The sequence below is a fragment of the Aotus nancymaae genome, unplaced genomic scaffold, assembly GCF_030222135.1.
Source record: "Aotus nancymaae isolate 86718 unplaced genomic scaffold, 86718_ANA_hifiasm-v0.15.2.pri h1tg000062l, whole genome shotgun sequence".
NCBI lineage: Eukaryota > Metazoa > Chordata > Mammalia > Primates > Aotidae > Aotus > Aotus nancymaae.
In genome coordinates, this window is record NW_026988476.1 from 1,652,073 (window position 1) to 1,667,863 (window position 15,791).

Genomic DNA, 15,791 nt, shown 5'->3' on the forward strand with positions numbered 1-15,791 from the left:
AAATGGTAGAGTTGGGATTACAGCCAAGCTAATAACCTGACTCCAGACTTCAAATCAGACACATATATTCAGTAGACTCCAAGGTCAAAGTGCTATCAGTACTACCACCACCACTACTAATATAACCTATTATACACATATAACTAATATAACCACGAAGTTTTATTTGTAGGCCTTTTTCCCATATTACTTTAATATTTACTAACTCATTTACCTTAACATTTTTAAGTAGGTAGTGCAGTACCTCCTGGAATAGAGGAACAATGGCTGAGAGGATAAACTAACCTACCGAAAGTTATAGATCTGACAGAGATAAAAGTACAGGCCAGGCACGGTGGCTCATGTCTGTAATCCCAGCACTATGGGAGGCTGAGGTGGGCAGATCATGAGGTCAGGAGTTCGAGACTGGCCTGGCCAACATGGTGAAACCCCATTTCTACTAAAAAAATACAAAAAATTAGACAGGCATGGTGGTGCGCACCTGTAATCCCAGCTACTCAGGAGGCTGAGGCAGGAGAATTGCTTGAACCCGGGAGGCGGATGTTGCAGTGAGCTGAGATCGTGCCACTGCACTCCAGCCTGGGTGACAGAGCGAGACTCTGTCTCAAAAAGAAGGAAAGTATAGTTTATGTTTGCTGATCTGCAGCCTATAGCCTTTTACTTTTCCTATAGCTTGTTCTTAGTACTTATCATATATATTTTACACTATAAAACTGTATTTCACTATCCTAGATCCCATTCCATTGATGATCGATTATATCATTCATATAGATACTGATCTTTCTCTTATTATATAAAGACTACAGCTGAAATAGTAATAGTTTTTTATGAGCCAAGACCAGCAGGCCAATTTTTCTTTTCTTTATTTTAAAGCAGTCAACATTTGTCAATTTTTTTTTTCTTAAATTTCAGAATGAAGATCTTGCTAGTTCCAACAAACCAGCAAGCTATACCCAGTTTTGAAACACAGCCCCTGAGTATTAAATAAGAAATTCACTTACTTGTCAAAGCTAACTTGAGCTAATCCAGCAGTGAAAGCTCCATCATCAACCACTTGGGCTAATCTAGCCCATGCCTCTGCAGCTGCACATCTCAGCAAGGGGCTGGGACTTTCTAGGGCTCCTGTAACTATTGTTACGGCAAATCTTTTCATTTCTTCTGGACCTAAACATCCCTTGGAGCCAGCCACATACTGAAATATGTAAAGAACAACCCAAACTTATAATTGTAGTAAATTCTCATATCCAGTTTGGAATATATATTCTGGTTAATCATATCTAAATATGTTCATACTTGGATTACTACTTAAAAACAAATCAGAACACAAAAATCCACACCGATTAATACAAATATAATTTAATTTTTTTTCACAAAGCACTGTAGAATTTCACACCTCCCAGCAGCAATATGGCAATCAATTATCATTAAGGTATAAATGTCCTCGCAAGAACATTAACAGAGATGTCCATAAAGTAAGTGATTAATGAAGTCTATTATATTTTACTGTACACAGAGATGGTAAGTCATAAGTGTAACAACGAGCTGTATTTGGTCCACGGGCTATAGTCCATCAATCCTTGGCTCAGGATATCAGGATCAGTAGGTTAATCCATGGCTCTATGCAGAGATTATAGGTTTGATTTCTAACAAGCTTTATGTGGACAAAAAGTAAAAAGAGAATTCCAAATCCTGAAAACTTTTGATCAGGAGATTAAGAAAAACGAAGGAAAAAAGAGCATTTTAAAAACATTGTCCTCTGACAAACTTCACTGGCTACAAATTTTTTAGAAAATTAAACAAATATTTAAATTAAAAAAAATTACCTTCAAGAAACTAGAAACTGAAGAAACAACATGTAACTGAACCACTTGCTGACGAGCTCCTTTTGTGTGCTTTATACGGTCCAAAAGCTGTTCCAATATAAGAAGCCTACAATCAGAAATAAAATGATTTAAAGCAAGTAGGTAAGATTTGTTTTTTTGAGACGGAGTCTCGCTCTGTCACCCAGGCTGGAGTATAGTGGCGCCATCTCGGCTCACTGCAACCTCTGCCTCCCAGGCTCAAGAGAGTCTCCCACCTCAGCCTCCCAAGTAGCTGAAATTATAGGTGTACACCACCACACCTGGCTAATTTTTGTATTTTTAGTAGAGCAGTAGTAGTTTTACCGTGTTGGCCAGGCTGGTCGTGAACTCCTGAACTCAAGTGATCTGCATGCCTTGGCCTCCCAAAGTGCCAGGATTACAAGAGTGAGCCACTGCACCTGGCCTCTCAAAACCATTTAAACCTCACACTTTAGGTTCTTTAAACTACTGCAGTAATTTCAAGTGTGAGACTGCACATTCCAGTAATTGGAAAACTAAAATTTGAGTTAATACCAACAAATGTATTCAATATTGATATAACTCCACAAAAATTTATATGTAACAATAGCCTTTTACAAATTTGAGGCAGGAAGATTGCTTAAGGCTAGGAGTTCAAGACTAGCCTAGCAACACACTGAGACCTCTGTCTTACAAAAGATTAAAAAGTTAGCCAGGCATACTGGCACATGACTGTAGTCCTAGCTACCCAGGAGGTTGAAGCAGAAGGGTCGCTTGAGCCCAGGAGTTCAAGGTTACAGTGAGTTATGATCATGCCACTGCACTCCAACCTGGGTGACAAAGCAAAACCCTGTCTCAGAGAAAGAAAGAAAAAAAAAGAAAATAAAAATGATTTAAAAAGTGCTAAAAAGACAATATTAAGGGCCAGGCATGGTGGCTCACGCCTGTAATCCTAGCACTATGGGAGGCTGAGGTGGGCGGTCAGGAGTTCAAGACCAGCCTGGCCATGATGGTGAAACCCCATCTTTAAAAAAAAAAAAAAGGTAATATTAAATGAAAAAAGAAAGGGTTAAAACTGTTTTACATATAGTATTATCCCAAGTATATTTTCAAAGCACAGTTGGGGATTCAAAGAGCTATGCTGCTTCTGGTTAGCTATAGATGCAATCATAGCTCACTACAGCTTTGACCTAATGGGTTTAAGTGATCCTTCAGCCTCAGCCACCAGAGTACGTGGGACTACAGGAACACACTACCACACTCTCCTATTTTTTTAAAGAGATGAGGTCTCACTATGTTGCCCAGGCTGTCTTGAACTCCTAAGCTCAAGTGATCCTCCAAACTCAGCCTCTGAAATTGCTACGATTATAGGGGTGAACCACTGTGCCTGGTCATTTTTCTTTTTTTATAACATTTGTGAATCCAAATTTCATTATACACATGCACTAAAATTTATTCAACCACTCTGCTACTAGTGAGAAAAATGTTCCAATTTTCACAATTCTAATTAAGATAAATATACACAGTATATCATGTCCTTATAGCACAGAGGTTTTAATTCCTTATGTCAAGATTAAATATATGTAACTATAAAATAAACCACCCTATCTTAACATCAATTTATCTTTTAAAACACTGTTTCTATGCCCCAAACTTTCTTTTTCCCTCTTTTCTCCCTTTAAATGAGAAATCTGAAATAATATTGAAGATAACTTTTTCAGTTGTAAATTATCTTGATGGCAGGAAGAGTAAAGCTTTTAATTTTACCTTCATCTCCCTAACATCTTGTGTTTGGCATGTAGTAGGCAGTCAGATGTGCTTGTTGAACAATCATAAATGACAATGGCATCAGGTAATTACACAGGGCATGACTAGCTGAACATGAAAATATGTATATACTTTTATCTGACCTTAATGTACTTTCAATAATATCCCCGAGTCCTTTAAAACTAGATCTCCATCATTCTGCTGAGGCTACAAGGCAAGCTGTCCTGTAAAAGGCAATTTTGTTACCAAATCAGAACAGACATGAGGATCGTGCCTTTAAAAAATCCAACTGTACAAGAAGTTAAAGAGTAAAAAGGAAGGTATGAGGCTATGTGTACATCACATGGGTTGGGGAAAGCAGTATGTATAAAATCAATTTATAAAATGTAATAAAGGCTAGGTGTGGTGGCAAACACCTGTAATCCCAGCACTTTGGGAAGCAGAGGTGGGCAGATACCTGACGTCAGGAGTTTGAGAGCAGCCTAGCCAACGTGGTAAAACGCCATCTCTATTAAAAATACAAAAACTAGCCAGGCATGGTGGTGTGTGCCTGTAGTCCCAGCTACTTGGGAGGCTGAGGCAGGAGAATTGCTTGAGCCCAGGAGTGGAGGTTGGAGTGAGCTGAGATAGCGCTGCTACACTCCAGCCTGGGTGACAGAATGAGACTCCATCTCCAAAAATAAAAATAAAATGTAATAAAAATTGGTAGAGCACTAAGAATCCTTAGACAAGTACCTATTTCCTTATTTCAAGGTTAATTGTGTTCATCATAATATGAAAAACTCAGAAAAGCACATGAAAGAAAAATAAAATTTACCCCAAATCCCATCACCTGTAAGAGCCACCATTAACACTTTGACATCTTTATTCTTGTCTTTTCTCCCTCAGACATACGAATTTTTAGAAAACAGAGATTTTATTGTACATACTTTGTTAATAACTTCCCCCCCAAACAACATTATCAGAGTTTTTCCCATCTTACTATCATAGTGAATTAATTTTATAAGTAGGTATTAATATTATATATTCTGGCAATATAATTTACTTAACCAACTTCCTAGTTTGGGACATGTAGGCTATTTCTAATTTTTCTTATTACAAATAACATGATAAATATCTTGCATATAAAAATTTTTCTGGTGGTTGACGCCTGTAATCCTAGCACTTTGGGCAGCAGAGGCAAGAGGACTGCTTGAGCCCATGAGTTCAAGGCCAGCCTAGGCAACATAGTGAGACTCTATCTCCACTAAAAAGAAAAAAAATTAGCCAGGTGTAGTGGTGCCTGCCTGTAGACCCAGCTACTTAGGAATCTGGGGCAGGAAGATTGCTTGAGCCTGGGAGACTGACGCTGCAGTGAGCTGATTGCACCACTGCACTCCAGCCTGGGTCACATACTGAGATCCTGCCTCAAACAAATTAAAAAAAAAAATGTTTTCTGCCCATTGTTCAAGTCCATATTTAAGGCATTTTTTTTTTCCAAGAACATATTTATTTATGCCCAAAGCACCCTATGGGAAGATTATGGAAGATAAATGGGACAACAAAGGGGAATTAAGAACAACTGTATGATCAAGCTCACAAGTTTAAAAACTTATAATGTCATTATTAGATCATATCCTACATCTGTTATCATGGAAATGTATCACACTGAAAGTTCTAAAAATACGTAAGGTTAAGCATTAAGAATTTTGTTATACTGTACATAAGTTGACCTATTCTATTATTTCTTGACCACATTCATGGACCAAAGACTATAAAACAGGGCTGTCAGAGCCCAAAATATTTTTCTTCATCCTCTGCCCCCAGTCCTGAAAGAGACTGAATATACTATTAACTAATCAAGGATTCAGATATATGACACCAATTCCTTTACAGATCTCAAAAAAAGATTCTGATCTTCAGGAAGATGGAAATAACTTATTCTTAGTAATACTCAATTAGTACTGTTAGTAGTATCAATTACAATATGTAACTATCATTTTGGAATGAAATGATAGATACTAAAAGTTTTGAGTCTAGATGGAATAAAAATACAGTTAACTGAATAAAGGGCGAAGATGCAACTTTTGAAAATGCTGATTTATTTTACATTATACATTTTACATTTATATACCCTCTAGACAAAGTGTACACACAGTATACACTCTTTAGACAGAGGATATATAATGGCAAAATTTTAATACTGAGAATTACAACTGTTTAAGCTTTTCCTCTCTGTCCATCCATTTAAAAGTGACAGACATCATTTGTTGAAGCAGTCCATTTAACAGAATCACCTAAGGTGTTTAAAAAATTTCAGCACCCACCACCACAGTATGTATACCATACTAACTAGGATCTTCAGTATTTTTTAAATTTGTCTAGGTAATTCCAATGTGCAAGTCAAGGGTGGAACAATCCTCAGGTGAAATTCTTTGCAATTAGGTGAAAATCTATTTAAAAGCAACCACAAACGAAGGCTGGAAGCAATGGTTCACACCTGTAATCCCAAAACTTCAGGAGGTCGAGGCGGGTGGATCACCTGAGGTCAGGAGTTCAAGACCAGCCTGGCCAATGTGGTGAAACCCTATCTCTACTAAAAATACAAACATTAGCTGGGCGTGGTGGCACGTGCCTGTAGTCCCAGTTACTTGGGAGGCTGAGGCAGGAGAATCACCTGAACCCAGGAGGCGGAGGCTGCAGTGAGCTGAGATGGTACCACTGCACTCCAACCTGGGTGACAGAGTGAAACTCTGTCTTAAAACAAAACAAAACAGAACAAAACAAAACAAAAAATAAAGTAACCACAATCAGGTTGGGCGCAGTGGCTCATGCCTGTAATCTTAGCACTTTGGGAGGCAGAGGCAGGCGGATCACCTGAGGTCAGTAGTTCAAGACCAATCTGGCCAACAAGATGAAAAACCATCTCCACAAAAAAATACAAAAATCAGCCAGGCATGGTGATGCATGCCTGTAATCCCAGCTACTTGGGAGGCTAAGGCAGGAGAATCTCTTGAAACCCAGGAGGTGGAGGTTGCAGTGAGCCAAGATTGTACCACTGCACTCCAGCCTGAGCTGTCTCAAAGAAAAATAAGTAACTACAAACAGTACATAATTGAGATCAATATTATTCTTTTGTGTATAAAATACCTTGACTTTCTAACCTTTAAACATTTTTGCATTAGAATCCTACAGTCAGAATAGAATCAACTAATTTAAAAGACAATTATGCAATAAATTGTGCATTAATTTATATTACATACATATTACGTCCAACCTTAGGGTAATCGCATGTTACACCAACTGTTTAAACATAAGGCTAACCACAGTAACAACAAAACGGCTTGAAATATTCAGTTGCTGTTTAAATATAGACACTTTAATTAAGACCTTTCTTCTCTAGGACTCAAATATAAGGCCAAAAAGAAAGAGCCTGATAATTTACATAAATATTATATCTATGATAACAGGAAATTAGAAACTTCCCTATTCATGTAGTTTCTCTCTTCTGGTTCTGTAACGACATCTACTGGAGACTGCTGATAATTGCTTATGACCCATTTTGTGTATTTGGGATCTTGCCAGACCACTTCTATATATACATACATACATATATATATATATATATATATATACACACATACACATATATATGTTTTTAGACAGGGTCTTACTCTGTTGCTCAGGCTGGAGTGCAGTGGCGAGATCTTGACTCATTGCAACCTCTACCTCACAGTCCAAGCTATCCTCCCACCTCCGAATCCTGAGTAGCTGGGACTACAGTTGCACACCACCATGCACGGCTAATTTTTTTATTTTCTAAGAGAAGGGGTTTTGCCAAGTTGCCTAGGCTGCTCTTGAACTGCTGGGCTGAAGCAATTTGCCTGCCTTGGACTCCCAAAGTGCTTGGTTACAGGTGTAAGCAACTGCACCTGGCCACCTATAATTTTTATTCAGTTATAATTCAAACAGAGTGATAGGGTTTACTTTTATCTGTTCTCAATGTATTTATTAAAACAAACAAAACTTCCCCTTCCTTGAATATTCATTATTACTATTATAATTTAGGTAGGGACACAAAAAGTATGAGCCCATTAAAAATTTCATTCATCTTAATAAGAAAGCATCTTCCTGAAACAACAATTAGGCAATAAATCCAAAAAGAAAACTTCTCTGGAATAATAAAATCACATTTTTAAAAGCAAAGGCTGTAAAAAGCATATTTTCTTTTTTGCTTTTCCACCATCAAAGATAGTGGAGCCATTTAAGAGCATGCTTAATTTAAATCCTTTGCTTAAAAGGCCAGCCCTGTTTCATCCATAATAGTTATTGTTATATTAATCCAAATTAATTATTTTAAAGTATATGCTTTATAAAAAGGTAGAGACTAATTCAAATTTCATCCTCTCCATGTATCTTTCTTTGAATATTCCAAACCACTGTAATTTTCCTTTTATCTTTTATTCATTAATAATTCAGTCATATATTCTCTTATCACCATAACCTTATAGTTACAGTATATGCAGGAAATGCTACCTCTGGGAGAAACATTATCTTTTGAAATTGAAGCTAGTAAAAAGCAATATAAATTCATTCACTTTTCTACGCAATAAAAGCAAATTATCACAAGACCTGTTTCAGAGAGGCACTGTGATGAAACTAAAATATTTTTCTAAGTCTTCACCAAAGAGATCAAGGTAAATTCTCTAACTGGTAGCCTCTGGAAGATATGACTGGATAAGAAGATGTAATAAAAGCTATGATCCAGTCAAATGCATTGTTGCTGGTCGAGAGAGAGGAAGAAACGAATGAATGAATCAGTGTGGATAATAGTGATTTGTAAACTATTAACCAGAATAGCCTATGAGAGAGATTCACTTCCCATTTAGTTTTTTAGATAGTAACAGAATTTCCTGGATAGTGGATTTTTATGCCTGAGAAATGTATATATTCAGTTACTAATTAAGAAACTATCATTCTCAATAAGAAATTATTATCAGACTTTGGTTTTTCAAAACAAAAGTTCATTTTTGGGGGGAGGACATCTCGTATTTATTAATTTTTCACACACAATAGCATAAGATGGAAATCCCTACATAATATGCATTAATACTGTTAGTCATACCCTTTCCCCCCTAGTTTTATTGAGGTATAATTGGCAAATAAACACTGCATATATACATAAGGTGTACAACATGGTGTTTTTAATGATGCTTTGCTCACATACACATTGTGAAACAGATGACCACGATCAAGTTAATTATAAATATCCATTACTTTTTTGTGTGTGTATGTGTGTGTGTTCTAAAGTAGGGGGTCCCCAACCCCTGGGCCATGGACTGGTACTGGTGCATGGACTGTTAGAAACGGGGTTGCACAGCAGGAGGTGAGCAGCCGGTAAGTGAGCATTATTATCTGAGCCCCACTCCTGTCAGATCAGCAGCGGCGTTAGATTCTCATAGGAGCATGAACCCTACTGTTAACTGCACATGTGAGGGATCTAGGTTTTGCACTCCTCACAACGCCTAATGATCTGAGGTGGAACAGTTTTATCCTGAAACCTCCTCCTACCCCTACCCCGTGGACAAACTCTCTTCCACAAAACTGATCCCTGGTGCCTAAATGGTTGGGAACTACTGGTCTAAAGTTCATTTTAAGTGAAAAACCATTTAAAATCCACCCAACTGAAAACAAATATCTGGACCTATAATGGTTCCAAAAAATTTTCCAAAGTAAGAAAGCCTATGAGACCTAGTCTTGGAAAAAACCTAGTATATGTCTTTGTAATAACTGCTCATAAATCAATATTCTTATGTCACTATTATTTTTCATTCATATTTTCCGATAGGTGATAAGCTAAATGTGGGCAAAAAACCACAATAGTTCTAGTGGTTTTAGGCATGTAATCATTTCTTATTAAATATTAGCCAAGTGAATAATTAAACAAGAGATTTCATTTCAGCTTCACCTGTCATTTATAAGAAATCAATTAAGCTAATGAGATCTTCTGGCAACATTCTTCTTACCCACCAGTTCTCTATCATGCATTCACTGAAACACTGAAGATGTTTACCTTTGAGTTACTCCCACATGAGCGCATACAACCCCAAAGAGTTTGGCTGCAGAACCAATAACTGATAGTGCTGGAGGTAGGGGCTTAGGCACTGAATCTCCCTCTACGTCTTTCTCATAAACAGAATAAGGGTCATATTCAAGACTTCCGCAAGCAATACCATTACCAAGCAGGAGCTAAGAGGGAAAAAAAAATATGTAAAGTTTTAAAATCACTGGTCACAGATTGAATCTACTCAAGAGTTAAAAATGACCATACTTGCTCTTCAATAAATCTATGGTCAGTTTCTTGTAGCAAAGGACTTAATATCAAAAGATCATCCTGATGACAGAGGGGTGGAAGTAAAAATGTAGATGCTGCCACATGGATATCAGGGGCAGTCAAGTCAGCAGCCAGCTCTTTGAGGATAGCACAGATGTTTCCTGTTGAGTCACAGAAAAAGAGCAATTAGTACTATTGGTTATCTGGTGAGAGTATGGGGCTTAAAACTCAGGTTTAGCTTTAATGCATCCACTGGCCAACTTTAACATATCACAGCTGAAGATTGTATTTTTCATCCTCGAAAATTGCCCTAGAAATGACTGGCTCATTTCTAGGACTGGCTCCTTGTGACTAGAATGCTAGTTGCAAGGTTAAGAATAGATACTAAGCCGGGTTTGGTGGCTCACACCTGTAATCCTAGCACTTTGGGAGGCTGAGGTGGTTCGGTCACCTGAGGTCAGGAGTTCAAAACCAGCCTGGCCATCATGGTGAAACCCCATCTTGGGGAAAAAAAAAAAAAAAAAGAATGGATACTAAAAGAACATCTCAAAGTATGTGTATTTGTATACATACCTTATGGTATAACATGACATGAAATACAAAAATAGATGTAAAAGATTTACAAAAGCAGATTTTTTTTAAAAACAAGCAGTCTGAAAAAATTTATAAGAATTAGCCTGAGGCCGGGGGTGCGGTGGCTCAGACGTGTAATCCCAGCACTTAGGGAGGTGGAGGCGGGCAGATCACTTGAGTTCAAGGCCAGCCTGGCCAACATGGTGAAACCCCATCTCTACTAAAAACACAAAAATGAGCCGGGCATGGTGGCAGGTGCCTGTAATCCCAGCTACTCAGGAGGCTGAGGCAGGAGAATTGCTTGAACCTAGGAGGTGGAGGTTGTAGTGAGCCAAGATTGAGGCACTGCACTCCAACCTGGGCAACAGAATGAGACTCTGTCTCAAAAAAAAAGAATTAGTCTGAAAAAACTTAGACATGTTATCATGAAAAATTTCGAACATAAATAGAAGATATAATAGTACTAAGATGGCTGCCCCCACCTCTTCCAGCATATGCTCATTATTCATCTTTACCAACCAGAACAATATCCTTTCATCTATATCCCCATTCCTGATCCCACATTCTTCCACATTATTTTTAAGAAAACCCTAGGCAGCACATCATTTCATCCATAAATATTTCATTGTACATCATTGAAGTTAAATATGTTTTATTTTGAACATAATCCTACCATCATAATCTCATGCTGTAAAAAAAACACCGAAATCAGATTCCCATTCAGCATTCAAATTTCCAACTATCTCATAAATGCCTGTTTTTGCTTGCTTCCATGTTTGAATCTAGATCTAAATAAGGTGTACACGTTGCAGCTAGTTTATCTTGTCTCTTTCAATTTAATATTTTCCCTATACCTTCCCCCCATGGGTAATATACTTGAAGAAACAAGGTTATTTGTTTTGTACAATTTTCTACAGTCTGAATTTTTATGATTATATGCCCCTGGTATAATTTGTTCTATTTGTACTTTTAAAAAAATATAAAGTGGTAGTTGGATCTAGAAGGGGCTCATTTTTCTTTTTGGTGGGGGGGCAGGGTGGGTGCAGGTTAGTTCATAAATGGGTATTGTGTTCTCCGATAAGACTAGAGACAACATATGGTTGTCTCTAACAAATACACTCTAAAAATAATCCATTTATCACACTGACTGCAATGATCACCTCAAAGATGTTTTATCCTAACTTCTGTTGGATTATTAAAACATTTTATCCAGAGAGCTTAAATGGCTTTTGTCAGTTTGTAACTTAAGTACTGCAGGAATGAGTAAAAATTCCCTTAGACAAATGTTTACACCATTCCAAGTGTTTCTTTGGGCAACTGCATCAGGATGAAATGAGGACTGCGGTGATACCCACCAATCAGAAGTGGTAGGATGAGTTAGGAAGGGTTTACTTGCCATCATCTTCTGTAACATCAGCAGTAGTAACAGTAGTAACAACAAATATTTATTTTTTATTTTTTGAGACACTGTTTCACTCTTGTTGGCCAGGCTAGAGTGCAAGGGCACAATCCCGGCTCACCGCAACCTCTGCCTCCCAGGTTCAAGTGATTCTCCTGCCTCAGCCTCCAGAGTAGCTGGGATTACAGGCATGTGCCACCACGCCCAGCTAATTTTGTATTTTTAGTAGAGACAGGGTTTCTCCATGTTGGTCAGGCTGGTCTCCAACTCCTAACCTCAAGTGATCTGCCCGCCTCGAATCCCAAAGTGCTGGGATTACAGGCATGAGCCCCCACGTCCAGCCAACAACAAATATTTATTGAAGTTTATTTATTTTTTTTTTTAAGAGATGGGGCCTCACAATATTGCCCAAGCTAATCTCTAACTCCAAGCCTCAAGTGATCCTCCTGTTTCAGCCTCCTCAATAGCTGAGATTACACACAGTGCTTGGCTTACTGAATACTTAATATGTGTCCGGAAATTTCCTAAAAGCTTTATGTATAACGCTCACAGTAACCTAATGAGGTCAGGTTATTATGTTGTTTTACAGGTAAGGAAAAAGGAACAGAGAATTTACTACTTGCCAGAGATCATATAGTGATTACATAGCTGCCAGACTGAAAGCCAATTAATCAGGCTCCAGAATTTGAGCTTTGTTGTTGTTGTTGTTTTTTGAGATAGAGTCTCACTCCGTCACCAAGTGCCAGGCTGGAGTGCAGTGGTGTGATCTCGGCTCACTGCAACCTCTGCCTCCCGGGTTCAAGCAATTATCCTGCCTCAGCCTCCTCAGTAGCTGGGACTACAGGCGTGTGCCACCATGCCCAGCTAATTTTTGTATTTTTAGTAGAGACAGCGTTTCACCATGTTGGCCAGGATGGTCTCGATCTCTTGACCTCGTAATCCACCCGCCTCAGCCTCCCAAAGTGCTGGGATTACAGGTGTGAGCCACCGCACCCGGCTGTCAGAATTTGAGCTTTCAACCACCATGCTGAATCATTCATTCATCTAAATTGTGTTTAATATGCTACAGAGAAAAATTTTTATTATATTTATTATTTTTTCTTTTTTTTCAGCCATTAAGGAATGAAAATTTTTATTATATTTAATCTTCCTTTCAAGAAGGTATACATTATGGGTTACCAATACATACATATAATATTAACATAGGAACTATTATGTTTCATAAAAGATAAAAACAAAAGCACTATTAAATTTAGGGAGCGATTACATACAGGAATTAGGAAGAGTGGACAGGATCAGTGAAGTCTTAATGAAGCAAATGAGAGCTGCTCAAAGGAATGTCTACGTTTAACAACCAGCATATGACACTTAGGAAAATAATTCTGTTGGTAGTACAATATACAAGGTATGTTTGTTCCTACAGCTCTGTGTGAAAATAGTAGAAAATCTCTGCTTCTCAGTTAAAGTGTTTACTTGCCTAACTGTCCCTGGAAAAAGTTTCTAAAGGTAATTAAGATAATTTTGAAATGCAAATAAACTTTTGCATAAAAATGTATCACTGACTTGCTGATGAGTTATTTTCAGTGTAGAGAATATTAAAATATTTGAAAAGAAATCCATACGAAAACTAAGACAGGAAATAAAAACTAAGAACTCAATTTTCACTCCAATCCTTTGGAAAACTAAGTCACTCTAAGACTCTAAGTCTACATCTGCTGTATAATCATGAAGAAAAGTTATTTCAATTCTTAAATACATTCCAGGTGACAAAAGCAATTTCTTACTGCGCCCTAGAAACTGACTCTTTGACAATACATTGGAGTGACTGATAAAAATCAGAACTTTATTTATTTTGTGATGGAGTCTCACTCTGCTGCCCAGGCTGGAGTGCAGTGGCTTCATCTCAGCTTACTGCAACCTTTGCTTCCCAGGTTCAAGTGATTCTCCTGCCTCAGTCTCCTGAGTAGCTTAGACTACAGGCATGCACCACCATGCCCAGCTAATTTTTTTGTGTAGTTTTAGTAGACAGGATTTCACTATGTTGGCTAGGCTGGCCTTGAACTCCTGACCTCAAATGATCCGTCTACCTCAGCCTCCGAAAGTGCTGGAATTACAGGTGTGAGCCACTGTGCCTGGCCTAGAGTTTGTTTTTTCCAGAAGTTCATAATAAGTCCTGATTTTGTCTCTGAAACTGATTTGACACACACACATATATTCATTATTCCTTTAGGACTCCTGATTGCATTTCCAAACTCCAATTCTGAGAAAATCCAAGTTAAAAAAAAAAGTAGAAGACTTCAAGACTTTTTCCTCCAATTCAAGTTTTTTAAAGGGTAAGACTTACATTATCAGGGCGTGCCCAGTGGCTCATGCATGTAATCCCAACACTCTGAGAGGCCGAGGCAGAACACTTAAGCGCAGAAATTTGAGAACAACCTGGGCAGCATAGCAAGACCTAGTCACTACAAAATGATAAAGAAAACAAAAACAAAAACAAAAAACTAGCCAGGAGTGGTGGCATACACCTGTAGTCCCAGCTACTTGGGAGGCTGAGGTGGGATGATCACTTGAGCCTGGGAGGTCAAGGCTGCAGTGAGCCATGATTGTACAACTGCACTCCAGCCTGGATGACAGAGTGAGGCCCCATTAAAAAAAAAAAAAAAAAAAAAAAAAAGACTTACATTATAACTTATCAGAAGATACACAATTTTAAGTAGCGATTCTTGCATTCCTAAATGTTTAATGAAGAGGTGAGCACCAGTCCTTTTGGCTGGGCACAGTCGCTCATGCCTGCAATCCCAGAACTTAGGGAGGCCAAGGAGGGCAGATCACCTGAGGTCAGGAGTTCACACCTGTAATCCCAGCACTTTGGGAAGCTGAGGAGGGTGGATCATGTGAGGTCAAAAGTTCGAGACCAGCCTGGCCAACATGGTGAAACCCCATCTCTATTAAAAACACAAATTAGCCAGGCATGGTAGTGCGTATCTGTAGTCCCAGCTACTTGGGAAGCTGAGGCAGGAGACTCGCCTGAATCTGGAAGGCAGAGGTTGCAGTGAGCCGAGATCACGCCACTGTGCTCAAGGTCTGGACAACAGACAAGACTCTGTCTCAAAAAAAAAAGTTTATTTTAGTCTGAAAATAAATTTAAAGGTACTACTGTAAAATTCTGAAGGAAACGGCTTTTGTCACAACCTAACAGTTATCTGAGCTCTGGAACACAGAAATTATCTCAGCTTTTTACTAGATATCTAACAAGTAATTTTTTTATTGATAGATGGCACAGAATAAGATAGACATATCACTAAGATATGACTGTTAAGTCTCTAAATAGTTACTTAGAAAAGGCAGCAGCACAGCATGAGGTAAACTTATGTTTTAATCTTGACTCTACTCTTTACTAGATATGTGTTCTTGAGCTGGGTGTTGTAACCTAAACCATTATCTGTCAAATAAGAAAAATGTAACTACCTCACTGTATCATCCTAGGATAAACAAGGCATGATAGATACAATTTCTAGTATACTGCCTGGCCTTAAGAAGGTGGTTTTTTAAAAAAACATATTTTAGGCTGGGCACAATAGCTCACACCTGCAATTCCAACACTTTGGGAGGCCAAGGTGGGAGAATTGCTTGAGCCCAGGAGTTTGAGACCAGCTTGGGCAACATGGCAAAACCCTATCTCTTCCAAATATACAAAAAATTAGCTGGGCGTGGTGGTGTGCCTATAGTCTCAGCTACCCAGGAGGCTGAGGTAGGAAGGTCACTTGAGCCCAAGGTCAAGGATGAAGTGAGCCATGATTGCTTACCACTGCACACTAGCCTGGGTGAGAGAGTGAGACCCTGTCTCAAAAAAAATTAAAACAAAAACAAAACAAAAACCCCAAATGTATTTATTTACCATAAAATGGTGAACATCTAG

General features: G+C 38.3%; 1 protein-coding gene across 8 annotated transcripts in view; it reads right to left on the minus strand.

The window, feature by feature from the left end:
* The window catches only part of HEATR5A (HEAT repeat containing 5A), a 136,817-nt gene that overhangs the window by 55,427 nt on the left and 65,599 nt on the right, over positions 1 to 15,791 (minus strand). For all 8 annotated transcript variants that reach the window (XM_064365765.1, XM_064365767.1, XM_064365768.1 and 5 more), the window contains 4 exons: positions 9,898 to 10,061; positions 9,640 to 9,815; positions 1,824 to 1,929; positions 1,002 to 1,192 (listed from right to left, as the gene is read on the minus strand). In XM_064365765.1, coding sequence (XP_064221835.1) covers positions 1,002 to 1,192; positions 1,824 to 1,929; positions 9,640 to 9,815; positions 9,898 to 10,061 — 637 coding nt within the window. The remainder of the gene's footprint in view (positions 1 to 1,001; positions 1,193 to 1,823; positions 1,930 to 9,639; positions 9,816 to 9,897; positions 10,062 to 15,791) is intronic.